Source organism: Phycodurus eques, chromosome 21, assembly GCF_024500275.1.
Source record: "Phycodurus eques isolate BA_2022a chromosome 21, UOR_Pequ_1.1, whole genome shotgun sequence".
NCBI classification, from domain to species: domain Eukaryota; kingdom Metazoa; phylum Chordata; class Actinopteri; order Syngnathiformes; family Syngnathidae; genus Phycodurus; species Phycodurus eques.
The window spans coordinates 6507360-6534938 of NC_084545.1; the positions used below are offsets into that span (position 1 = coordinate 6507360).

Sequence of the window (27579 nt, forward strand, 5' to 3'; positions counted from 1 at the left end):
TTTCGAAGGAAAAAAATCTTTATGAAGTGTTGGAGTTTCTTCTTCTGCCAAACTCAATATGTTGACGTTAAAAGCATATTCTGGTACTTCACTTACAGCCCCTGTTTTAACATAAAAAAACCAAAAATAAAACTAGAAATGTATTTACAATGCTTTGTCACTGAATACAGGAAACAGCAGAAGGTCTTTGAACATTTTCATTTCATTTAAGGTGTTGAAAACTTAAAATGACTCCTTATAAACCCACATTTCCAAACATATGCAAAATTGACTGAAAGTGTGACGGTGCTCTACATTGTATAAATCTTGCAAATAGCCGTAGTTAGTTTGTAAATTAGGATTGCACCGATATTTCAGACTATGAGTACAAGTATTTCGATTTGCGTAGCCTACTCGTCGATACCGAGTACCAATAGCTGAAACCATTAGGTCTTTCAATTCTGATGACAATGTGTTTTTATTTCGATCAAACACACAACTCGAGCAAGTACAGATGTACAGTATCGCGGCACCAGTAACGGTATTGGTGCATCCCAATTGCTAAGCAACCTGTACTGTAATTGTTGATTTTTAGCAACGGTCTAAATGCGGTACAGATTTTGTGATTTTTATTGGCAACCTTGGTTTATTAGCCGTTCTGTTGTGAAAACATTTACTCAAACACTTCACGGAAAAGCTCGATACTCGTATTAAGCTTTATATTATGAGGAGCCCCCATACTTGACTCAGGTTGACATGTCTCAATTCTCACTCATGGACCACTGAAGATCCCGTTGACGATTATTTCAAGGTTGATATTTTTGCCTACTGTATTCGTGCATTGGTGGATATACTGTAATTGTCTAAGGACAGACATGCCCTTGGGGCAATATCACACATGATTGCATACACTTGATTTAAATCATATGTTTCGTCAGGAGTGTTTACCTCCTCATAGTTAGTGGTGGCCTTAAATCTGCATTGTAGAGAAGCATGTTTGGTTCCCATGGACCCCAGCATAGCTACCAGTTGAGTTTGCAGCCCTCGAAACGTTGACTGTGAAAATATTGTCTCCAGCTGGAGTCTCTGAAGCAAATGATCTCAGCATGCAATCATCTCATTTCAAACACCCGCCTGCTATAACTTAAGCAAGACTATTTCTTACTTGAAAAGCTTTTTTTTTTTTCCTCCTCCGTTTCTGTCGTTTGCTAAAAAGAACCTTGTGAGGATCAGCTAGTTGGGGAGGTACGCAGGTTTTTCTGCGATCAATGTCACCTTTGAGAGTGGCTGGATGCGAGGTATTCTGAGGGAAGTGATGACCACAAAGGGCTCTTTGAGGAAGAGGGAGCTGACCCAATCCTCCCCCTCACTCACCTTACTTAATAGTAGCTACTCATACATTTAGCCTTCAACCAAGGTGGACAAGCAGCTTGTGCTTTAGTACAGGGGGTCCTTGATATGGGCTTCATTGTGGGAGGCCAGTCACTGTAGCCTGATTTGTAAAATGTAACCATAACTGATGGGGAGCTCAGATGATATTTAGTTCATTTCTTGGTGAGCTAATTATATGTAAACTATCCGATAAATTGGATTACGTGTCTATCCAAACAGATCAGATTCCGACATATACATCACAGTGGTCGACCTTCCACCTCTGCCTGCGCAAGCCCCCCTTTCAGTATTCTTCCACTAAGCTTAACATTCCTCGTGTGCAACTTTCACGTGCACACATGCATGTATATAGACTCTTTTCCCCAAGATAAACTGAACTACCGTCGCACTTGTGGAGCTCATCGGTCGACACGTAAACAGTTGCCGCGGTGCTCGAGTCCAAAGGCAAGCATGATTGTTTCTACATGTGACGTTCGCTGAAAGACAGGTTAAAGGAGTTGAAAAGCAAAGTTGATATTGTGAGAAAGCCGTCCATTCCTGACGTACAGCATTATACCTGAAGAAGGCATGTTGCATTATGGGGGAAATCTGAAGTAATGCCTAATTTTCATTCAATACAAATAATAGTCTTAATAATCAATGAAACTCTCAGGGATTTTTTTTTTTTTATTACATTTTGACAATAAATTAAAAAAAAGGCAAGAGTAGCAAAATTCATTCATACAAGGACATTGTTTTCAGATTTTGGTTTCAGGAACGAAGATGAATGTCAATTTTCAAAGAGGCAAGTGACAAACCTTCAAGTAACAGACTCCATTCAAACAAAACTCACAGCGGGTTTTGCTGACCTGTTTGTTTTTCTGTCTGCCGTGCAAAATACAAAAATAGATTATCAAACCAAAAACACCTTGACTCACTTGCATCACCAATTAATAAATTCTGTCTAAAAAGACGGAATGATGATTAGCACCAGTTGATTAAAAAAATAAAATAAAAATAAAAAAAATAAAAAAAGTTCCATTTTTCAAATGTTAACACATCAGATCTGCACAATGTGCACGCTAGCCTGATACAGCTAAAAGCCAAAATGACTTGGAAAATCATGATGAGCTCACTCACTAAATACACCATGGAAGTCTCTTGTTTGTAATAACTGGAATACGTGTACCCAGCTAGCAAAATGCCTCTCCTTTGTGTACCTAAACGTGAGAATTTACTCACGTCCCATTTCCAGTCAACACTCTGTCTGACAGAGATTCGCTTATTTGCAATCACTCATCTTTTTAAAGCAAATAGCTTTAAAAATGCATAACTACAAAAGATCGGGGCACAAAAACACACAAAACAAACACGAGGAGCCAAGATCAGTCAAAAGTTTCAATTACAGTGGAATTAGACAAGTTTTCTTTTTTTTTTTTTTTTTTAGGGGTCGATGAAGGACACCGCGATGTAGCGTGTGCCGTTGGTGGTGGGTAGTCCTTCGTGGAGATGAGTCAGTCGTCCTGGGTGCATGAAGCTCCAGCCTTTCCTGGGCGACTCTATGGAGCAGTTGTAGCGATGGAAACGACAGCCGCCACCCTAAGAGGAGGCAGCGCATGGTCAGATAATGATTCTTAACCACATTATAAGTGTGCCGTGAGAGATGAGCGAGTGTGCTGCGGAAAATGATCCAATCTCACGTATTGGGTCCAAAACCTATTATTTGACAACGAATAATATATCTTTGTTCATCTATTTTATCTATGCCAGCGACGTACAGTGACAGGCGGGACAATTAAATGCTCTTCTTCCATTTAAAATTAACCTGTGTTCAACTAAACAGATTTCATAATTGGTAAGTAAATGTGTGAGTAGATTGAGACAAGATCATTATTTCAGTATTTATACACACACAGTACTTTTTGCGGCATTTTTGTTTGGTGGTATGCCGTGAGATTTAAAAAAAAAAAAGTAAAATACGTGCCTTGGCTCAAAAAAAAGTTGCGAAAAGCCAAGTTTAAAAACAAAGTATCAGCATTTTCTCTTCTTACCTGAAAGTCTATGTCTTTGTTATTAAGAGCAATATTGATAGTGAAGGTGGAGGAGTCATGGTGGGGCCTCAGGTATGATTGCCTCCCGGGAGTGTACTTGACTACGAAGTTCATGACCGCGTAACCCTGCAATGGGATGGAAAATATATCAAGTCAGTTGGCGGCTCTGTCTTCGCATATCCAAATGTCACATAGTGCACATGTAAAGGCACGTTATGTTGACTTGACAAGCTGCTCTGCTCCTGAAGCTGTCGGGATTTGAGATGCAAAGGTGTGTTAGGACCGGTGTCCAAAAAGATTTGAAACCTAAACTCAAAATTTTCCCCTTCAGTGTGAGTCAGACAATCAACTAGCACGTCTACAAAGAGCTCCTGCGGCGTTTGCGTCATCTTTTCTGAGACCAGTCCTAGAACTTTTCTGACACACCTAGTTAGTGGTTGGTTTTCTTCGAGGCTTTACCGACCTTTGTATAGTATCCAGAGAAAACTTTTAGCGTCACAGGCGCGATGAACTCTCGGATAAAGTGAAGCCACTCCTTGTCGAATCCGATTTGCTTCATGTGGATGTCGTCCGTCGGGACTGTCTCGTAGCCGCCGGCGATCCGCTTGTCCTTTTTAACAAGACAAAGTACACGAGTGCTAATTATGAAGCCACCTCGAGTGCGATGGACAGATCATGCAGGTCGTTTCCTAACGCTGCTTTAGTCTCAAAATGTGCTGAGTCGCTAACACGTTCCCAAACTGACAATTTACTCACGAGAGCTTTGGTACTATAATGAGCCACCCTCGTCAGTTTATTGCTTTTCATTGCAATTCTTGCGTATAACACCCTTTCTATTGCTCCCAGTGTTGGGACCTTAATTACCAATGTCTTAAGACATTACAGATGTAATCAACGCAACATCATAACCCATTTTATGACTATATTTATGCCGTGTTGCCAATCGTAATCCTAAAGACAGTCCACTTTCTTTTCACATCTGGTCACTATACCACCCCGCCGCCCCCAGCAGAAAGAGCTTCAAAGTAACGGCTGTCAGACAACAAAGACACAACCTCATAAAAATGTTTTTACAAGTCATCACGAGGGATGCCCCTAATATTTTTTTAACTCTCACTTCTTATTGCTGCCTGGTTTTTATTTATTTACTCATGCAGGCAACACTTCTTTGCAGTGAGGCAAAACCATTGTTTATTTTTGTTGCAAATGAGAATCGCATGGGGTAAAGGGGAAAACTCTAGGCACATGCACCAAGCATTAGCGTACTCTTTATTCTCCGTATGGGCTCACATTTCATATGAGTAGTGTTTGTCTAATCGGGTTGACAGCCAATTGTAAAGTAAAACAAAGCAAATTCCTCTTGGCTCATAATTTTTTGCGACCCATCAGGAAGGGAAAAGTTAAGGAAAAGTCCTGATAGTTTTGTCGCTCTTTAAAATGCAGAACTCTCCCGGGCCCCATGTTCCAAGTCATGCAATTTATCACAAGATTTGTTATTTTTCGGCCAGAGACTCTGGACTGTTTTTGCAATATCTAATTGATCCAACCAAAGATTTATTAGGCTCTTCCTCAAACCATACTATAGCCATTCCACCAAATGCCATAAAAAATTAAAAAATAAACTAGCCGGAGGTCAAATTGTCCAAAACACTAAGGAGTTTGGTTTATTTTGCAACGCTGCTGGCAGACGCGTGTATGAAGAAAAGGCTAGTGTGCGTGTGTATTGACTACAGCGCTGTGTTCAGTGACGCGGCGCTAACAGGACTGACCTCATGTTTGCCTCCAGACCACGAGCCGTGGTTCTCCATCTCCTCCACTAGTTCGTCACAGGCCTTTTCTGTGAAGACCGGAAACCAAAACACATCTGGACAAGGCTGCAGGCCAAACACACAGAGAGACGTATTTTTCAGTCCCACCTTCACCTTGAGTTGTTCGCAGTGCGGTGTGAATTATTCATATGAAAAACAGATGGTGGAATCCATGTACGGCATTCAGTCAAGACTCTGCTTGTCAACAAAAATACAAACAAACCTCTTCCAAGTAGTTTTCAGTGAAGATTTTCATGTAGTTGGGATCAATGTACTTCTCCTTCCAGTCCTGCAGTGAGTAATTCACATTAGAGGCCATTTGCTGGACTATTTTATGACCTGAATTCCAGGCTGCACTAATCCTCTCCCCCCTCTACAAATGGCACGTTAAGGAGTCACATCTCATAACTTCATTCTTTTCATTACGGCTCCGAAGCTTCACACGTGGTTACTCTTTAGCTCTGAAAATGAAAGGTAACGGCAGCAGTGACTTACCAGGGGGTTTTCGAATATCTGCCACAAGTCGCTGTTATAATGAGAAGTGTTATAATTGGCTGCGGAAATGAGCCTTCCAAAGTCGTGGCGGTTTGTTAAGTACATGAAGACTCCCTGCAGCAGACAGGAAAGAGTTAGTTACACACAAGGCCTAAAATGTACTCTTAAAAATGTCTCACAGGAAGGTCCAGCTATACATTATCCATGCTTATACTTCAACATAATTAATGGTTAGCACTCTGATAACACATTAAAATTGTCGTGTTTGTCCGATTGAGGTAGAGCAGGAACAGAAGCCATATAAATAATCTAGGATTATTTATGGGTGATGTAAGAGTGGCTCAGGAGGGGGCGTTCACACGGGCATTGGTGGGGTGGGAAGAGTTCACGGTGGGGGTCGGTGAGGTGAAAGGAAGGGCAGGAGGACAGGGACAGAGGGGGTGCAATCCCAGGAGCAATATTCCCCTCTACAGGGAGGCACGAGGGAGGTTTTGGACTCAAAATCAGACTGGGCCTTGTAAGGATTAAGATGAATTTAGTATTGCTGAAACCCAAATTGCCAAATGTGCATAATAAAAAGAAAAGATGTGATGTTTGTCCAGGTGGATTACAATACATGAAAAGAGCCTAGTCTGATAGCGGTCGGTGTATCGAGATGAAGCAGCTGGTTTTAGGGTCAAGCATCAGGACGGGGGTCTTGAATGTGTGATGATTTTTTTTATTTCACATTCTTCCTCCTCCTTGATTGTTGGGACGGCAGAACAACCTTAACGGCTGTTTTGTCTAACATCAACGCGACAATGACATATTGATGCTCCTGAACAACTGATACAGAATACAAGTGTATCTATGAAATACTTCGGCATCCACCCAAAAATTATGACAAGCCGAAGCTTGGAATGGCTTCTGAGTGCTAACCCGTTGGAAATGGATGTTTCAGATAACAACAATAATCAAAACAAATGGCAACCTTTGGGGGCCTGAGCATATGGAATGATTCCGGAGAAGGGGACTCTTTTTCTCTGTGACTGGTCTAAAAACGAAGGAGAAGCATCATGTAAATACGATAACATAAATTATTTTTTCAGATTAAGACACAGGGTGACAGATCAACATAGGGGGCGGCGAGGAAAATGCGCCTGCATGGGAAAAGAAGCAAGATTCCCTCTGAAGCTGATGTTTTGATAGTGTGGGAGAAACGCATGCAGAGGTCCAAAAGGAATTAGACCTGATGGCATGTTAACAACTTGAAGCAACCATAATAATCAGTTTGTATGTTAAAAAGTAAAAAGGATAACTTGGATCGGGTCATCACCAGCCAGTGGTTAGAAACAAAAAGGGCTCATGTGACCAGGAAAGACAGAAAAGCTGGACTGATGGGATACGACGACAACACAACACAACACAACACAAAAAGCTGACCGTTACATGGACGCAGTACCCGTCATGCCGTCACAACACATAAGAGCCACTTCTAACAAATACTTGCCATTTGTCACCTTCCATTGCACTGTTGACTTTATAGGGTTATGATTCATAGCAGTCTTTTCTCTCAAATGTCTTTGTCGAAACATAAATAGTTACATCAAAAGTCGTTCTTACCAGCTCTCTGGTGTGTTTACACAAAGCCATATCAGGGTCCAGTTTCTCAAGAACAAAGTAGTTCCTTTCTTTCAACTCCTTCCTCAAAACGTCGCTCCGGACCAGGTAGATGTGCGCCATGTAGGGAATGTTCCACACACCTCTGGAAACAACGCAACGTAGAGAAATGAGGCGCTCTTCTCAAATGTGCCTTGCTGGCGTTCGCGTGGAGATTTGTTATTCTAATCCACACGCCACATGTCTAAAGGTGTGTGGTATGGCGGCGTAATGGTTTCATGTTGTTTTCATTTGCATTTCTGAGGTCTAGCTGCCCATTAGCCCGCATGGATGATCTATTTTAATGTCGTAAGGGTGCTGTTTATCCCTTTGCCCCCATCTGGGTGCAGTTATAAATGTATTTTTAGAAACATACAAGTGCTTTCGGCCAGTAAAACGTGGTGGACTTGCCGGTCCTTGGTCAGGATGGAATTCAGTGATTGTTTGCCATTTGCAGCGTACTGTAATTTTTGTATATTTCTCATCAGCAGTTGTTGATGTAGACGTTAAAAGTCATCGTACTTACACTCGTTTTCTCTGCACAATATCGACATAATCTTCCGAGCGGGCGTAATAACCATCCAGACTCAACGCTCCCCAGAAGTTGGACCACAGCTTGTTGTGGCGAGTGACGAGGGGGCCGATGATTTTCCTGAGGCAGAGCGGGTATGTGATATTTTTGTCAGAGGACAGAAAATGGTTTGTGACATCTCAGTGAAATTATACACAAAAATATTGTATGCAACATCAAGATAGAGGTAGAGCACTTCAAAGAGGAAAAGATGCAAAAGTTATGACCAAAAGTGTATCACCCCAAAAAAAATATAGTTTTGGTACTTCTGAAAGTCAGAAGGCTAGCAAAATGATTACCACTTATGGTAATACCAAATTGCTGTATTTCCTTTATGGAATTATTCAATGTCCAAAAGATTGAACCAACCCCTAATTCTAACCCTAAAATCATCAATTTCACCCCCAATTTATTCCCTCCCCCTATTTTACCAAAAGGCAACGCATATGTCCATCCCACTGATTTTAGCCTCAAACCAAACTGCACACATTTTTATAGCATATGACAATAAACCTGACTGTTAATACTCCAGTAATGCCAGATTTATTTTGTTTTTGTTTAGCAACGTCACGGTCAGCAGAGACTTCCCATGCTCCATTGAAATAACCCAGGAAGACTTTTGCTTTGCATGAAACACAAAGCAATGACCACAGTGACTAGATCTAGTTTGTGGGTAGCTGTCATTGTATCTAATGGGCTGCAGTAAGGAGACAGGAGTTTGCATGTTTTTTGTTGTTGTTGTTTTTGTTTTTTTGCGCAATGCAAAGTGGCACTCCGGGGTTAACGCAGTAGACGCTTTCGCCGTTTCCATGTGGTCGGCGAAAACAGGAAGACGGTGGAGATTATTTTTAAATTCTCCGTTGCCCCGCTGAAATGCACCTGTGGTTTTGCCACTGGCAGAATAAATTCAACAGTCCAATGATATTAACAGCAACACGGGAGGTTCCCCCCCCCCAGTTAGTGCCGCACTTACCTGTTCTGCTCAATGAGGAGCTTCAGAGTCTGTGTGTTGGTGAGCATCACGTCTGAGTCTATGCTGAAGTAGAAGTCACATGTGGCATCCTGGCGGCAAAGATCCCTAAAGACAACAAGGCAGCAAAGAAAACAAGTCATTATTTAAATGCGGGGCTAAAGACAGCAAATTAACAGGTCATTACAGAGCCACATTAAAACACACATCAGGTACAAAGCATTGGATGTCAATTTCAATTATGGAGTTGGCCTTTGCTGTTAATCTCCTAGTATCTAATAGATAATTTAGATTTTTGATTAGAGAGTGCTTATGAACCTTAGACTTCATTAAGACTTATTTGCATTATCAATACATTCTCAACGCAAAGGAGTGTAATTTTGTAAGTAAGAAAACACAAAACCACATTTTATGTTACAGCCCACACCCCATAATGAAAACGTCCGATTGATCATTTCTTAGCGAGATCTAAAAATGACTGTAGCTGCTCCTCAGCCAATCTGATGGAGCTTCATAGATGCCCAAAAGCGCAAGTGTAAAACAACATTTACTTCTTCAGTTAAATCTGTACATACATGGCCATGTTTCTGGCCTCTCCTTGGCTGAGAATTTCTTCTGGTCCAACGACCTTCAAGCTGCTGAACACATTCCTATGTTCCTCCCAAAACATCTGCATGTGCCTCTCATGGTAAACCTCCTGACAATTGGACAGGCATTCATAGGTTAGAAGGCTATGCATGGGGAAAGTATTGGGGGGGGGGGGGGGTGATCAGGTGGCAGCGTACTCACATTATTGTGGATGAAAACCTTGAGTTTATCTTTGGGATAATCCAATGTCATCAAACGTTCGAAGAACTCAGGGAGAAAGGGCGTCGGGTGCTCGATGAAGACGCCGACCAGCACGTTGGGGAACTCCTATTGAAATTAAAAAGAGGGAAATTTCAAACATCAGGTCTCGGAAATAGAGCGCTGTTTAGCATCAATCACGGAAACGTTTGACATCTCACATTAGCTTTGTTTGAACTTTGAAGTTGTGACGGATGGCATTGTCATCAGTGGAGCTTTTTGGTTTACTTTGTCACTTAGCTGACATGATTTAAACAATACTGGGTATCCTTTGCGCTGATCGGCATTACGATCTGGTATTGCGTGTGGACATTTTCAACAATAGCTTGTAGGAAAAACATTTATTCTGACACATTGTGCACCAGCTGGGGGAATTATATTTCTCAGTTAAGACCTAATTTCAAAGAAGAAGAAGAAAGACAGGGATGGAATTGCTCAATGTTACAAATCCTACTTATTTCTAGCAGTGTTAAAAGACGTATTCCAACAAAATGTCTCACAGGAGTACACGTTTAAATGTGTCATGATTTTAAGTATGTAACTCGCAACTGAGCAATGTTTATTCCAGAGAAGACATTATACTGTATCAGCGCCTCACAGGCAATACATCAATCAGGAAATAATTTTTTCACACCAAGCAACAGGATCATTAATCAAGTGACGTCCATGAAAAGTCCCCGTTAAGATTTTCATTTCTACTTGCGAGTGCTTTACAAGAACTACTATCCCACATCGCCACGTATAAAGTTATATTCAGAGACAAGCCTGTAAATGCTCAGTTGGGGGGGAATTGAGGAGGAAACATTTTCCCAGGAAACTCTGCTTCAGCCACGAAGGTTCGCCCTGGACTGCAACTCCCTGTGACCAGTTCACAGCGAGGGTCTGGGACAGCGATGAAAAGGGATGCAAGCCGAAGCGTCTAATTTGAAGGTTTGCGATGTCTGGCTTTCAGGCACACGAAGGGAGACTGAATAATTCTGCCAGTGCGCAGGGAGGAAAAAAAAAAAAAAAAAAAAAAAAAAAAGACTGACCCTGGAGCAGACGAGTGTCCACACAGTGTTTTTACACAAAATAAAGCATCGGGATGTGGTTGCCTGGCTTGTTATTGTCTTTGGCGGTAAAACTCAAATTGTATATAACATTTCCCAAGAAAAAGTACACAAAGGTTCAAGCAAGACTTCCGTCTTAACTAGAGCTTGACACTGTGTCCCCAATATCTCCGCATGACATGATCCCCAAACACACAAGACAAGAGACAGTAACAGTTATATGGGAAAATAAGGTCAGTGGGCTTATTTCACTAATAATAGCGTAGAAATGTTCTTACTCTGCGCAAAAGTTCAGTGTATACGTAAAATTACCGTGGGATCCATGACACGTACGCACCAGACAATTTTCCTCTCACCACCTTGCGTATCTTAGATAATCAGCATTCACTTGAATCGAGTTGCTCATGCCCGCGATTTACAGTCCGCATAAATCACACCTCTATTTCTGTTCATATGCTACATCAAAACGATATCGGCCAGGAAGATTTGACGGAGGTTTGAAAGAAGAAATTCTGCAAAGGCAGAAAATGAGGTTATCGTGTCAAAGGTGGAGAGACAAGCAATACCTGGGCCTCTATCGTAGACATTTTTGCACACACGGTGTTTGTGAATGAGGCCCAACAAGAGCTGCTTTGATAAAAGTGAATTGCAGCTGTCTTCAATCGGCTTCAACTATTTAGGGGCATTCGTTCATTTTACTGAGCTCAAAGCCTCGCAGGGCTCCTATAGCAATTAATGTACATCGCCGTTCAGCAGTTTTCTTCACGACCGTTGATACCGGTTAGTGATATACAATTACACTGGATCACTATTGTGCTCCCAAATTTGGCTATCATTAAGCAGACACCCCTGCATAACTTGAGATGTTTCCAAGTTCCTGCCATTCCATCCTTGTGTACGTTGCCAGTCTTCGCTGAACTCTGCAACATTGTTTCCACATGACCACTATAACTGGAGATGGTGGATGAAACCTATACTGAGAAGCCCACAAAAAGGAAGGCTGGTCAGCAGCGACACCCCTTTAAATGAGGTCCTCTGAAAACCACAGAAGCCATATCCTGCCGGGCTTTCTCTTGCCCGAGTAGTATCCCTTGCATTTACGCTTTTTTAAAAGGATCCAAAAGGTCCAGCAGGCACCTAACCTATTATTTTTGTGAAGGGGGTGTGGGGGGCAGCAACAACCAGTCTTATCTGTTGAAATAGGACAATGAGGGCCTGACTCCAACTGTCTAGACCGTCACTGATGGACGGCAGCCGGTGTTTAAACATTTCCTACATTTGCAGGGAGGTGTGCTGAAGATAAACTTTCCACAAGACCAATATAACACAGACTCAAGCAAAGGAAAATGGGACCTACTTTCAACTGAGACATATCCACGACATCATCGTCACAGTGGCTGCAGCCGTGCTCATAGTTCCATGTGTTGGGAACGTAGTTGCCCAAGTAGTTCAAGTACATCTGCGCAGAGAAGAGAATTCAGAGCTGGTTACAGAAGATTAATGTCATCATAAGCAACAATTCAAGCATTTCTTTTCTGATTCAGCAGATCTATTTTAATACGGCTGTATTATCATACCCTAAAATTACACAGTAAACACAAGGATGTTCAGCACACAATTCTCAGTTGCAGAAAATTACAACATTTTGATCATGAATTTGAGCTTGGATCGGTGTAATGTCATCGACCATTTTGACTTTATTCAGCAGATGTTGAAATATCTGGGAAGAATGACTCAACAATTTTGGTTTTTAACCCAGGAAGTCAAGAGAAAATGCCAGAGGATGTTCCAGAAATTGTTATTCCATAGAACAGAGAAAAGACACAGAAGCATTACGGCCTAGTTTGGGTCAGAGCTCTTCCCTCAATGAATAATTGTCAGTGTGACTCATAAATAAGAAGGAACAGTGTGTATATTTCCTCTGTAAGTGCGAAACTCATTAGTAATCTTTGAGGTTGAGCGTCAAGAGAAACTTGTCCGACTCCCTTGTTAATAGATCAGGCCCAACATAAACAGCGCCATCTTTGATGGGATTACTTAATCTAACGCATCATTTGAAGCATGAACTGAGATTACTTAATCTAACGCATCATTTGAAGCATGAACTGAGGTGAAATGGTGTGTTCAAGAGAATCATTTGTTACTTACTTTGGTATTCCCGTTGCCATGGACAACCACTGGCAGAGAGTCGTACGCTGTGTTTCTAACTCTCACGCGGTTGGTTCCAAATTTGAGAAGCACTTCGTCTGCCAAAAGCGGGAACACTCCATTTCAGACCAGGTTATGGAAATGGACATAACGCATGGGCACAAACTGCAATGGTTTATTACTTAAAGAGTAAAGAGCCAAACCTCATACTTGTCTTTACAATACACACAGTCCACAGTCTTTCAGAAGATGGAGTAAGTGTATTTGGTATTTCAATCTTGAAAACTTCAGACATTAACAGGAAACGGAATAAAGGAACTCTCTGGGATTTCTCACCAATTGCGCCATTCAGGTTCTGGAAAATCTGGCACTTGTGGTCTAGTGTCAAGTTGAGAGAGTCCTAACAGATGAGTGGGGACACAGAGTCTTATTTGGCTGAGAAAAAAAACAACATTATTTTCATATTATTATTATTGGAGTTTTTAACAGCACTCACTCTTTGTAGTGGATCCACAAATATTTTAGTGTAGAAGAGCTGGTCGTCGTCATTGTCGTGAAGGTTCCACTGTGAAACGATTCGGTTTATGTATGGGGCATATCCCATTATTCCTGCAAGGGATAAACAGTGTGAAACACATTTCAAGCGTAAAAACATAGGGTGCGAGAGAATTAAAAGGATATATATATATATATATATATATATATATATATATATATATATATATATATATATATATATATATATATATAAGTAGCAACCAGTTGGAGTTAATTATGTCTGCCAGGACCATAAACATAATTGTGACCAATGTTCCCAAGGACTGGCGTTCTTATCCCTAAGGAAATCTGAATGTACTTCACCATACGATTTGAATGTCTGTCAGGAGAGCGTCGAGGACATTGTGATGCTATTAAAACACATCTAAATGTATGTTCTCATGGCGATCTCCACTCCCACTTTCTTCCCGTCTGCTCGTATACCTCAAGGACACTGACCACATGGACTGATTGCAGGGTTTAGACTATATCATTTAGAAAAGCCCACAGGAATTGAAAACACGTAGACATGTTGGTTAATTGCCAAAAAATGAAGATGAGGCTCAAGTCAAATTATGATGCAATTTTTTACTTATTTTATTTTATTTTTTTGCAAATGTTATTTTTGTGTCTGATCCAAGCTTTTGGGCGTAAATGCTGGAAAAGGATTACCTTCTGGGACACTTCCCACTGTAAGAAGAGTCCGACTTTGTGATGGTTTTCTATGCTCATAGTACAGTTAAGCCCCACAAGAACCAATTTAAAGCATTGAGTTTGTTTTTTAGTGACATTGTTGTTGATCTGCTCAAATAAACGCAGGTGCACATCAGCACCAACTGTGTATCTTGATTTCGAAGTCAGGAGGCTAAAACTTTACTTTCAAATGGTCACTTTAGTAGTAGCCATGAGAATGCTTGCAAACCCAGCAATTTCATACAAACTACGGCGCATAAGGCAAGCCAAGACAAAGCCGCATGTCATGTCGGTGAAAACGAAAGCTAAAAGCAGTCTGTGATCAGAGGGAAGGCGGCAAGGCTCCAATATGGGAGGTCTCGCCATGTCGATGACCACTGTAAAAGCAGTAATTAGGCGTCAAAGACACCAATGACCAATGATGTGAAATGATTGTAAGGCAAATCAACTCAACTCTACACTCCATTTGCATCATCCTGTCCGGTCACCCTAATCTCGATTTAAAACAGGAATTCAAAATAAAAAGCAAATTCCTATCATATTTGGAATGTTTTGGAACCCACCTCCTGAGTTGAGGTACCGCTTGCCACTGCGGATCGTGGGATACTTGTCGGCCAGTCGCTTATCTGGCCATATCAGCCCTTCTGCAGCAAAAAGGACTTTGTGATTCGCTTGTTGGAACTTCCTGAGAATCTCCTCTGGTCCTCCGGCAAAGATAAGATCGTAGCTGGAATGGGGAAAGGGGAAGATGAAATACAACAGAGGCAGATTTTCCTTTAAGGTCAGTCTGTCACCGCTTTGGGCCCCTACTTGCTCCAAATCTTTTTTAAAACAAGAAGACATTCTTCACATTGGCGAGCTTTCCTTCAACGACCTTTTGTCAAACCATGTTGATGCTTACGTGGCCTCTAGAATTCTGTGACAGACAGGAGAAATTGTGCCGAAGTGTTTACACAGGAAATCTAGGGAACTCCAAATGTTTCAAGTGCCAAAGCTCTCGGTCAATATACACAAGAAACGCCACCATTAAGCCTGTGAGATGAGACGTCTATTATAGGTGATGAAGCCTGTTTGCTGTACTGTAAATACACGTTCCTACAAATACAGTACCTGTCCATCATAAATCATCACTGATTGTTCTGTGCACAGTGGCCTCTAAAACACGGAGGTGCATTCTTTGATAACGTTATTGACACCAACCTAAGTTTTTTGGTTGTCCCCCCCCCCCCCCCCCCCCGGTATTGCAGCCAAGGATGATGAAACAACAGCAAAAAAAAGCATTGTTGGGATCTCCTGGTAAAAAAATGAATGCATTTTCAGTTGTGTCTCATCACTAGTTAACAATTCTTGACCTTTTTTTTTTGTGTGAGTTTGTGGTTTCTGGCTAACTGGCTTGTGAGAATGTTGAGGACGAGCTTAACTCTTTGTTAAACATAGGAAAAACAAACAAGAAAATTCAAGTTTGCCAGAAAAGAAGCCAAAACACACAGCACCCTAATTAAATCTGGGCTGCAACAGATTACCAGAAACAAAAATATACGAATGTCTCAGACTAGCTCGCATTTCATGTGGACTCGAATTTTGGTGATTTTGACATTTTATCTTTTCCAACAGCGATGAGAGGTTTTGAACTAAATTCATCTTTTTATACCCAAATTTGAGTTGGCTCACAAGGTTATTCTGAGAAGTCAGAAATAAATCAATCTTAACATTCAACCACTTTATCTATTCTGGAATAAAAGTAAATTGCAATAATTAGATTTTTAAGCAAGAAATAATCATGATTTCCGATTTCCTTGTTTTGTAAAACTACGTTAACTTGGATCTCAATAATATTAATATTTTAGCATTAAATAACTCTTGTGGAAAGTATTAACCATGACAGGAACATGAAAAAAATATTTTGGTTATTACCAATTCTGTTAATTTAGGGTGACTACGGCATAAACCTACAATATGTGTTAAACACTGTATACTTAACTATGGAGACTTTCAGAACACTAAAGATGACTCTGTGGGATTACATGTTTCTAACATTTACATTTGAACAGTCTGTGAAGCACAAGCGCAGTTTTTAATGCATTAATTATCATAGTCTAATAACCTGCTCCGAAAGTGAGCCAATTTTTCACAGAAATGATTGACAAGACCATCCACAGACATTTTCACTTTCTGCTCGGACGGCCACACTTGACTCAGAAAGCCGTCATTATTCCAAACCACATTAACGCTGTGAAAATTTCCTTCGGTTTTGGAAAGTCATAAATCATCTAGCAAGCTTTGTGACGCGCTTTACTTTTTTAATAATACCTTTGTTTGAATGAGTGAGGGGGATTTACGAAAATCTGCAGAAAAACCTCTCTCAGGAGCGCTTTTAAAGTAATTAATGCTGTCGGTCTCATTATAGAGCCAGCATGGATTTTAAGAAAAATTAAAGGTGTTCTACTCTTGATATGACAATCTTAAAATGCCACATACCTATCCACAAAGAGGACCACAAGGTCCTCCTGGTCAGCTAGACTTTCCACGGCCTCTTTCAGTAGTCTGACTTTTTGGCCGCCGCCGATAGAGCGGCCAACATCACCGCCCTTCCATTCTTCCCCCATTCCCAACACCTGTGACAGAACACATTGTCAAGTCCAACTGAACAGTAGGATTCATTAAAAAAAATAAAAAATAAAAATAGGCGCATATTTGTTTAACCTTCAGTTAAAGGAGACATTTAGGGTTTTAGAGTGAATTTCCAGAGTAAAACTATGTGATGTCATCACCAATCAACAAGCTGGTCAAACAGCCATTACTTGCCTTTGCCGTGTCTAATGTACATGACTCTTCTACAAAGTATGAATCGGCAACAAAATATTGCATGACGATAACTTTCATTTACCTCAATTGATTTATGCCACTAATCCTTCAGTCTTATTTCTATAAAATGATGGATCCTCACCAAGGAGTTTGTTAAAGTTGTTTTTAGTTTGTGCCCACTTCATTGTTTTCTTTACCAGGCCGAATCAGTCGCTTGCAATGTGTTGTTTACGCAAGTGATCATTTTTAGAACAGGGAAATGACCATCTCTCACCTTCACAGTGTAGTTGAAATAGTTTGCAGATTGTATGAAGCGGCGGAAGCCATCCGTTTCTTCTGTTGCCACTGTTAGCACAAGTAAATCTTCTGGGGGGGAAAACAACAACACATTTCGTCAGCCAGCTATTTTTGAATTCATAACTTAGCAAACAAGTTTTGACACAAAGAGATTTGGCCATATTCTGCTCAAGTGGAGTTTGCGGATGTTTTGCGTTCTCAAACCAAGGGTAATATTTCTGTTTCTGTGAAGCATAACCCAAAAACTGATGACACAAACTGTTTAAAATTGTGTCGAGTCTCAAATAATTAACATTGTAACATTGTCTTCTTTTAATTTGATACCAAAAAAGATGCCTTTCCACATGGATTACTGTCATATTTCACTCCCCAGAACTCCCACAAACCACTGCTGACATTCCTAATGGCTCCCAGTGCTAAATTCTGAGGTTGAGGAAGGGTGAGACCAAACATAAATTAGTGACACTGACCTCGCAGAGAGAGTTGGACTACACCCACTCTGTTGTTGTTAAATATTTTTATTTTTTTGAGAAACCAGCTGATTAATTCACCAAGAAGGTTGCAATCTGAGTGTACAAATTGGAAACAAGTACCACAGAGCTACTCTGTATCACTGTAATGCAGAAGAAGCCAAAATCTCTAAAGTATGCTAAACATAGTTATTGGACTGGGTATTGGGTAGAAAAAAAATAATATATTCAACCCCCTTCCAATCATTCCACCACTACTGACAATGACGGTCTCATTCCATTTCCTGCTCTTCTCTAGTCAAAGATCAGTTACTGAATGGGAATGAGTCCCGGCCTTACACGTAAGAGCTGCAGGTTACACGTAATAAAGGGGTGGGGGAAAAGATGACTTTGAGACAATATGAATTTCATATTCAACACTGCACTGGCCCTTTTGAATCGCAGGCGAATCGGCGATAGCTTAAAATTGTAAAAACTACGTAGCGTAGACAGAGTAGGAAGATACGCTTCTCACATGCATCTGGGAAACGCGTTCTCTGTGCTGTCATGCTGGTCTGGAATATAATGTATATTAATGGCTCTTTGAGGAGCTTACATTCTTTGTATTTGCCTGGAATTTTTCCCCACTGGGGCCGTGCATGTAACTCCTTAAATGTTTTCAACTAAAGTCACAGGAAATGCACTTTCCTGCAGATGATGCAACAAAATCAGTCAATAGTGATCATGTTGATGACCACTTACTCCCCTATGGATCTGTGTTTGCTTGGCCACCGCCTAGTCACAGACTGTCTATGTCCACTGTTCGGAATAAATGAACAGTACGTGTTTTCTGTAAAAACAACTGCCCGCTGCGGCAAAAAGCAACGTTAGCGGGGCAGCGAGAGTGAGCTACCGAGTAAGTTTGAGGACGAGGCAGATAAACAGCGAGCTCCAGAAGGCCCACAGAGAATTGACACAGATGGAAGACAGTAAGCGAGGCCTCCGACACTGAACACTGTCATCTGACCCACTGCCGTCCGCGCTGTTGTGAGAAGATGACCCGAGCAAAAAAGAAAATACTTCAGCATGTTCCAAGAAGAGGTTGGGATCAAGATGTTTGGAAAACTCCGCAACATGGTCTGTTCATGTAATTACAGCCAGATAAGTCAACTGAACCGAATAAAGGGAATTCATTGCCAGTATCTCTGGTTCGCAGCAGTCATCATTCTTTAGTAGCCACATGCTGAAAATGAACTGGCCTATCATGTGAATCAAGAAGAAGTAGGCAGACCTTTTCCACCAGTTATCACTCCAAGAAGTCCAGTTGCCTTCGATTCTACTTTTGTGGATTTCCACGACTGAAGAAACACGCGTTCCTCCGTGTAAACACAAAGGTGAACATGCATGCCAACCCTGTTTTCTCCCGCTTGAACACGTCTTGGTTGTAAAAACAGATGGAACAGACACACTTATTTTTCTTGACAATTGAGACAAGACATTTTTGGAAAGTCTCTCAAATGTTCCATACACACTTTCTGGTGGAAGAAAATTTGGGATTCACAGTGGCCTCGTGCGAACTATGGCCGGAAACCACGTGTCGATATAACATTGTTTCTAGATGAAGCACAAAGTTAACAAGGGGAAGGTGGGATGATGTTATCTTTATTTTGTAGCGTAAACGTTCTGACTGCTAAAGCATGAGTGCCTGATCTAAGTGTTTTTTTTTTTTTTTTTTTTTTTTTTTTTTTTTTATAATCAATGTGATCGTTCCTCCCCACGATTATCAACGATAACCGCAGCCTTGCATATTAAATATCAACCAAACAACTCAAAATAGTCCACAAAGCTAGGAAAGTTGGAGTTAAACTGTTTTTTGTTTTAATGATAACATACATTTGTGGGAGAATAGAATTAAATTATTTTTCTTTTTTTTTTTTTTTTACAAAGTTGTTATTGTCATTGTAATAAAATCGGAGTGCAACTCCATGTTTGCTTACCGAAATAAAAAAAAAACACTTTAAACACTATATACTGTAAAACACTAAGACTAAAATAAAAATATTTAGTGAGTACTGTAAATACCGTAAATAAAAGTAAGGCACAGTGGAATGATTACGCCCGAACTATGTGGCTGTAGCTGAACTTTGGCCTACATTATTAAGCAGAGCGTCACAATCCACTTAGACCGTGATAAAAACTCAATTTATTTATTAATATAACCTCTTTATTTATTACGGAAGCATATTGCATTCACTTGGATTAAAAAAATAATAATTAAAAAAAAACTTTTACATTTTTCTGAAAAACAGGGATAAATTACTTGGGAAAACAGGAAACAAAAATACAGTGGGGGGGGGGGGAATTAGACAGAAAAACTGAGAGAAATAATTAGTAAAAAAAAAAAGCCCTCAAAAAAATTACTCAGAAAAACAATTTTTTTTTTTTTTTTTTTTTTTTAAATCCAAGTGAATGCAATACGCTTCCTTAATTTATGACGCACTGATGTAAGTGTAAATCTTGGGCTTTTGAACAAAGTACTAGAAACGAATCACTTCAGACAGGTCAAAGTACTACTAAAATACTAAAATATGATCCGATCAAATTTCACGCTGCCAATCGACATCTAAAATATTGAAGGGTGCATTTATTAATTCAATCTCTTAGCTTCTTGCGGGACTCTGAAAGGTATATATTAATAGACAAAAAAATTCTAATATTTATCCTATTTGTTTCTAATAGTATAATTTTACTAATTGTAGAATATAGCCATAGGACAGACGGCAAACATTTGAAGGAAAGACATAGCGCTGGCACTTCTTGACAAATGAGTGTTGCGTCAGAGTAAACACGCAGTGTCCACAGAAGGTGTGGAATGTAGCTCCCACTGCTCTCGTCCATGGAAGGAATTGGACTTCGAGTCGCCCACCTGCAAGGCCCCTCTCCCTTTCACCGTATTGCACGGGGTCCATCTGTCGAAAGTCAACGTTCACACTTTGATGCGCAAACGTTTGTGACTCACAGGCTGCCGCGAAACCCACGGGGACAGGAGGAAATGCGTAGCATGGGAATGTCTCCTGGACCTGGACATGAGAATAACAGAACAAAATTTCCTCTTTGACGAGACATCCAGGCTAAAATTCCCTCTGTTTTAATAGGCGAGACGTCTGCATGTTCCCTGTAAAATATATATTTTTTAAATTGCATGTTGGCCAGTTTTAAATGCAAATTTAGCACAATTATGGTAAATTAAAGTTATTCTTAAGCTATATTTTTGTGCTGCTGTTTTAGTTAGCAACACCTATGAGAATGACAGTGCCTCTGAACTAAGATAAATGCATGCATATGATACATTGCACAGTACATATTATAGCTTTCAAATGCTATTCAATCTTTCTAACAAATCTGATATCCAAAAGTCTTAACCCCCTTTCACATGTACTGTTGGTTGAGTACTCCATGTGTTTTTAATTATCTTGGCTTAAGAGACAACAGCATGACTGCTGAACCAGAATGCCGACTGCCTTGATATTGTTTTGGGTGTCCCCTGCGCAAAAAAAATAATGTTTATATTCAAATTAAAATGTCATTGTAATCATTGGAATGACAGCAAGAATGTACCACAAAAGCCATACGGCTGAATTGCAGGGAAATGCTTTTGTGGCAAACTCAGAATGTATTTAGTTGGCTCACATTGCTGTGTTAACTGAAACATTCAATTATCAAGTTGAAGAGTTTTTCAAAATTGGATGCATGTGTGTTCTACATTTGATTATTTCAATTTGTCAGTTCTTCTGTCACCGTTTGGAATGATTTTACCTTTCAAAAATCAGGGGATGATCAGCACCACGAAAGTGAAATCGTACTGAATTGTACAATTTGGTTTTCGACTGAAATTTTCAGAAAATAAATATGCCTCGAAAGTAGCATAACTCTCTAGAGTTGGAACTGCTGTCATTCGTTTGTACGTAAAGAGTGAGCTCGCACTTGCACAACAATTAAGAACGTTTAAATTTTACTTAAAAAATGTCTACACAGTTCACAAAGTTATGTGAGCATAAATCTGGAGGAAATTATTTCTATTCCCATTCCCAATTACTCGAAGTTGATCAGTGTTGTAGTGTGTTCAAGATTCTGTTGTATTGTGGTTATGATTCATATATATATATATATATATATATATATATATATATATATAAATTCAATATTGCAATAATAATGTTTTGTTTTATTCTTGTCTTTGACTAGTACCTATATTGACTTACTGCTCATAATGTGCCCATAAATAGAAAATCAAATATGGAAAGCACAAGAATAGTGGCCACGTTGCCAATTTGGAATGTTTTCAAAGTCCGTTAAAAGGGAGACTTTGCACACTTTCAGTAAAACAAAAACAGCCAAGACAATATAATACATATTTGTCTAACAAAAGGAGGTACTGGACAGATTTTTTTGCATGAACTGCTGGCGGTGTTCTGAGATATGATTACAGGCGATGTCTGCCAAAAGGGTTGTTGGTGTGTTAGACTGGAGCTTGAGACAATTGAGAGTGTGATTATACATTTTGGACGTAGGTGGAGTTTCCGTATCTTCCCTAAAATGACATTACAATTACATTACAGTAGACAAATCCGCACCGTCTAGAAAAAGTCGAGGATTTGGGGAGTTTACAGCAAAGATCTTTTTGACCCAGGAAGTAGGAAGATGTAGGGTCTTTTCTTAAAAATAAAAATTAAAAAATAAATAAATAACAATACCCATGTACAATTGTGAACTTATCCCCAATTTCAGGAATGTGTCGTATGTGGGAATCTATGAGAGATGGGGGGACGGGTGGGGGGCACCTGCTATGCATCGTCTTAATTGGCTGTGATATGGAGAAACGATTTGGAAAAATTGTCAGGGGATATAATTTGAGGCAGAATTGCAATGTATTACTTTAGGTACTGATACCAACTATCAGTATCGGATACTCGTGAAGGCTGCTGATGCAAGCCACCGAAACCGAAGGGAAAAAAAAAATTCTTATAACAAGTAAGTCCTCCTTTCCAGTAGTTGGCGCTATAGTGCGGCCGTTTGACACATTGGCGAATCATTATGTGCATTGTAAAGTAAGGTCTTTGTTCGCAATCATCTGTCATTGTTTTAATTGAAATTAGTATCGGTACGCTCTGTGAGTGAGTACTACTAGAGTAAATACTTGTACTGGTATCGGTCTAAAAAAAACAGGCATTGAGCGTAGCTAATCCTGAGCGATTATCCTATTATTATTTTAAGAAAAATTTTCTCCCCCCCCGGTAGAAAACTGTCGGGCCGACAATTGTAAATGTTATGTTGTAAATGTTGTCATTTCCCATCACTCATCCTAATGTGTAGTCAACACCATTTTCCCACATCCTGCGGCAACACTGACATTTTTAGAATCGGTTAAGATGTTTAAAATCAGTATGTGTGTACACCACTTTACTTACGAATGCGGCACTAACTTGTAGCCCAAAATATTCAATGCAAATATGTGAGAATTAACTAATAGGTTGGTATCTATAGTGATTGCGTCGCATGGTTGGCAGTGTGTCGAGCTATGTACCGCATTCGTAATCAGTGACTATTTCAAGGTGATAATTCAAATTTGGATTGATAGTATTCCACTTTTTTATCGCTTGTTTTTGTTTCTGTCATACTGTAGCTATGTTAAAATTGTTTTAATCCCCAGTATATTCAAATGTGTTCTCATACACTGGGTATGTTGAATCCTGTATATATGCTCAGAAGTGATGTCCACGAGGTCAGTTAAAATCAGTCAAAGGATCCTTTCAGGCAGTCAAACAGCGAGTTGGGGGGGGGGGGGGTCGGTGTTCTCGCAATTTTAGCGTTACTTTCCAAAACGGGACGAGCCAACAGGTGGCCCGACCCGGCAGAATCAACCCCATTGTGCTCGAAGTCATAGAGCGGCAGTGTGCAGGCGAATACTCGCCAAGGTGGCATTTAGCAGACAGCCAAGCGCGCCCTTGCACACTTTGCAGCCAGCGTAATAATATGGAGTTTGGAAGCGGGCTGCCTCGCTTCTTATAATTTAACCCATCGAGGGATCATTAACTGAGCTTTCATAGGCTTCTTATGTTGATTTGGCATCACGTGACACACCTTAACACAGGGGTGAGGAACCTGCGGTTGGTGCGCCATAGACGGCCAGTGAAAGCATTTCATAAGGCCCGCTGTGAAATTCTAAAAAACAAATACAGTGGTGCCTTAACTTCCTGTGGCTATCTCTAATTGTGATTGAGACACGGGATGCCGGGCAGGCGTTCGCTCCCACCATCTAGTAGCAACAATCGGACACAATTCCAGTTTTTTGCTCCCTTTCAATCAAAGGCAGCAAAAGCCCGATTCATGGTTGCCTCTGAAAGAGTATCCCAAATGATTATCCGATTAAGAGTGATGGGTCGTCGTTCCCCCCCCCCCCCCCGATTATTTTCACATCCTGTATGGGCTCCCTCACATTTTAAATGTTGCCGAAGATGTTAAATATCTGGCCTGTGTGTGTCTAGACCCTAAGTCTGAGGGCAGCTCCCAGAAGTAGTGCAAAAGTGTCATGAAAAGAAATGTTGTTTTTATTATGACAAAGCAACTCGCAGCTTTGCCAAAAACACACGAACAAAAACAGGAGCGTCCCTTTTTTGTGGCCAGTTGTGCTCCTTGCGTGTTAATGAGATAATGGTTTTCAAACGGGTTGTTAAATGTTGCTGCCACGGCAGAGCAGGCGCCTGTTGCCACACGTGTCGGTAGCTCGCTAAACTTTCCATCTTAAAATGCGGTTCCTCCCTGGGACACGTTAAAATACCTCATGTATTAGCATAATGTTGACATATTCGTTTCATAAACAAACGGTAAGGCGTCATTGTGTGCCTTCATGACGATTGATACAATAAGTTGTAACATTGTATTACAACAACCAGAAACTTCCGCATCTCGGTCACCGGCTCTTCCAGCTCCTTCCCTCAGGTCGGCGCTACCGATCAATGCAAACTAGAACTAGCAGACATTCCAACAGCTTCTTCCCTCTTGCGATCAACTTCTTAAACACCTAACCTACAATTCCATTACAACATGCTGGCAATTTTTTGACTTGAGTTCGTTGTCACATTTCTGTGGGGCCAATTATATATTACTCGTGCACTTACTGTAGTAGTCTCGCCACGCTGCACTATTTGCATATCTGTTGTTGACCAATACTGGCCACTCATGCCAGAGTAGCATCTGCTCCACTTGCACACTGATTGAGGAGGATCTGCAACATTTGCACAATCAACATTGTCCCAGATTATCTATCGCACTACTTGTCACTTTAAACCGCATGCACTCCTTGAAGTCTCGGCACCCTTTGCACTATGGTCACTGCACGGGACTATTGCAATATTAGTCATTCGAACTGCTCTAAGTGCTCGAGGACTCTGCATCTTTTTGCACAATTGTCAAAAAAAATAATAATAATAATGTACCGGCATTACCAGATAACTAGCAACCCTTTACTGCTCTTTGACTGTTTTTTTTTTGTCAATGTCTTACTGTCCCAAAAGTGTTCTCTGTCAATTGACTGTCTGTTGTCATACTAGAGGGACTCCACCTACCGGAGACAAATTCCTTGTGTGTTTTTTGGACATACTTGGCAAATAAAGATGATTCTGATTAAGTAAAAAGTGACCAATTTTGGGGCCCCAACCCTCAGTTTGGCCAACAATGACACTGCATGTGCTTGTAGCCTTTTGCAGGAGCAATAAAAGTCATAAAAGTGAACTACTTATGCACTTCCACATCACACAAGTGCTTTTGGGCTATCAAACTCATTTGTCTTTCTTGTGCAATTAGTATAAAGTGTGCCCAAAACTTTTGGGTTACATATTGGAGTGTTAACAGTGTTTTTTTGACTTGTTACAGCTCAGAATGCGTGTCAAGAAGCATGCAATTAATAAAACAAGCAGTCTGTGATGTGTTTTGACGTGGTCTATAGACCCCCACGCAGGCATGCAAGCGGCACCCCCCAATGTTGACACTGCGCAAACTTGCATCGCTTGCACAATGCTCCACAAAGAATAAAGAAGGTTCGGTCGTGCAGCTTTTCTTACCATGAGGAATAGGCGCAGGACCCCGGGGTGTGTCAGTGGACACGACCGCGTTTGCACACGTCATCCAGCACCAAAACACAATGCAAAACTTGAGGTACTCCATCGCTGTTAAAGTGCGTGGTTCCCGTTGAGGGTCACTTGAGTGGACGTTACTTTGCCTCCAAGTCCGGCGAGAGGTGGTCCGAATTAGAAGCAAAACCCCGCAGGGTCTTTTTTTTTTTTTTTTTTTTTTTGTGAAAAAAAAGTGAGGCAGGGGGGAGAAAGTTAGCTCCAAGTTTGATATTTTTTTTTTTTTTTTTTTTGGAGGGTGCACCTCCGGTTGTTAATTACTGCTGCAGCGTTGTGCGGTCCAGATGGAGCGAGAGCGTGTTCGGAGGCTTGGATGAGGAGGTAGGGAAGATGGCAGCAGTGCTTGACACGCGGACGTCCGGCGTGAAAGTGTGGCCAAGTGCAGCTGTATTTGAGGCCCCCTTAAAAACCCTCCCCTCCTTCCTCTCTCCAGACTCCACACTTAATTACACCCTCCCCCTCTCCACACCACTCCCTCTTCCACTACACCGTACACATTCAGTGGTGCGTGACATGAGGAGATACTGTACACCATAAAAACCCAATTAAATGTGCTTGTATATTTATAAATATCAAAACAAAACAAAAAAGGAGGCACAGGTGAGTAGATGTTAGCATATCTGCCTAACAGTTCTGAGTTTCAGGGCTCAAATATCAACGAATGTGAATGGTTGTTTGGTTGGCGACCAATCTAGGGTGTACCCCGTTGCTTGCACAAAGTCAGCTGGCATAGACCAGGGGCGTAGCTATGTGGTGGACACGGTTGGCTGCGGCCACCCTATACAGAAAGCTGGTCACCCCGACCGTCAACCACCACGTGTGTGGGGAATCCTCAGGAAATTACCTGGAAGTCACACCCCTCACCCCGTTGACGATCGGGTTTCGGGGGGGGGGTTCGATCTCTTCATACAAAATTTACTGTAATGGTGACTTTACTACTGTGTTAGGATAGGTTAGTGCTAGACTATGCTCAGGTTATATTGCCGCCATAGAAACAGAATTCTGTCAAAACGGGGGGAAAAAAAACATAAAACATAATCCACAACTGTGTAGTGTAGTTTGTATCATGTATTACCATATTAGTTTGAGTCAGGTTTGAAGCAATGTTGTTGTGGTACTATTTGCCTGTACGTCTTTGTCAGTGGAAAGATTTTGTCACTGCAATTATACCAACAACAACTCAACCAGCAGTAATGAGGCTAAGTGTGCAGTAAATGCATTTGGAATAAAAACAGGCAGAAAGGAAGGTGGGGCTCAGATGTAAGGAACAAGTGAACACACTTCTTGCTTCAGCCATACACTTTTTTTTTTTTTTTTGAAAAGCGAACCACCATCCAAACGAAACAATTTAATTTTCATTAAACTGTGACTTAGTATATACAGTGAATGCCTCAAGGCCATGCTGACCTTTGGCTCATTTACTCTCTATGGGTAACAGAATCTCCCCATCTGGCGAATCGTTCCTGTGCGAGGCAAAGCTCAAATTGTTGTGCTTAATGACATCACAAGGCTGCGGTCTGAATGTGGGGCAGCTTAAATTTTAACAAGAGTGATTACTTATCCGATATACCTTAAAATTGTCCAGAGCGACCATGCCAGAAAATTTTACCAGAAATAATTTGACTTCGACTCATTGTTTTTTTACAGTAATTCAACAAGTGCTGGGATGACGTTTGGAAACTA

At 40.8% G+C, this 27579-nt stretch overlaps 1 protein-coding gene across 3 annotated transcripts; it reads right to left on the reverse strand.

Annotated features, from left to right (window-relative positions):
• Positions 1 to 2074: 2074 nt before the first annotated feature.
• Positions 2075 to 26264, reverse strand: plod2 (procollagen-lysine, 2-oxoglutarate 5-dioxygenase 2). Of its 3 annotated transcripts, none has more exons than XM_061666103.1 (20): positions 25828 to 26264; positions 17236 to 17324; positions 16635 to 16771; positions 14720 to 14883; positions 13423 to 13535; positions 13263 to 13326; positions 12927 to 13024; positions 12136 to 12237; positions 9673 to 9798; positions 9459 to 9580; positions 8887 to 8991; positions 7869 to 7994; positions 7307 to 7448; positions 6675 to 6737; positions 5705 to 5818; positions 5433 to 5498; positions 5171 to 5323; positions 3865 to 4011; positions 3402 to 3527; positions 2075 to 2949 (listed from the first exon to the last, which is right to left on the reverse strand). In XM_061666103.1, the coding sequence occupies exons 1-20, from the start codon at positions 25928 to 25930 to the stop codon at positions 2794 to 2796; spliced, it is 2316 nt and encodes a 771-aa protein (XP_061522087.1). In that variant the 5' UTR covers positions 25931 to 26264; the 3' UTR covers positions 2075 to 2793. The 3 variants fall into 3 exon arrangements, with proteins under 3 accessions (XP_061522087.1, XP_061522088.1, XP_061522086.1); XM_061666104.1 differs by having other exon boundaries at positions 5171 to 5275; positions 17236 to 17327; XM_061666102.1 differs by having other exon boundaries at positions 17236 to 17327.
• Positions 26265 to 27579: the final 1315 nt, after the last annotated feature.

Bases quoted from the DNA above. Each gene is read 5' to 3' on its own strand.
- plod2 (XM_061666102.1), bottom strand. From the start codon at position 25,930: ATGGAGTACCTCAAGTTTTGCATTGTGTTTTGGTGCTGGATGACGTGT. The intron at 12,238-12,926 runs GTAAGTAACAAA...TTCTCTGCGCAG, and splicing joins ATGGCAACGGGAATACCAAA to ATGTACTTGAACTACTTGGG. The intron at 4,012-5,170 runs GTCAGTCCTGTT...CTTGTTAAAAAG, and splicing joins GGTCTGGAGGCAAACATGAG to GACAAGCGGATCGCCGGCGG.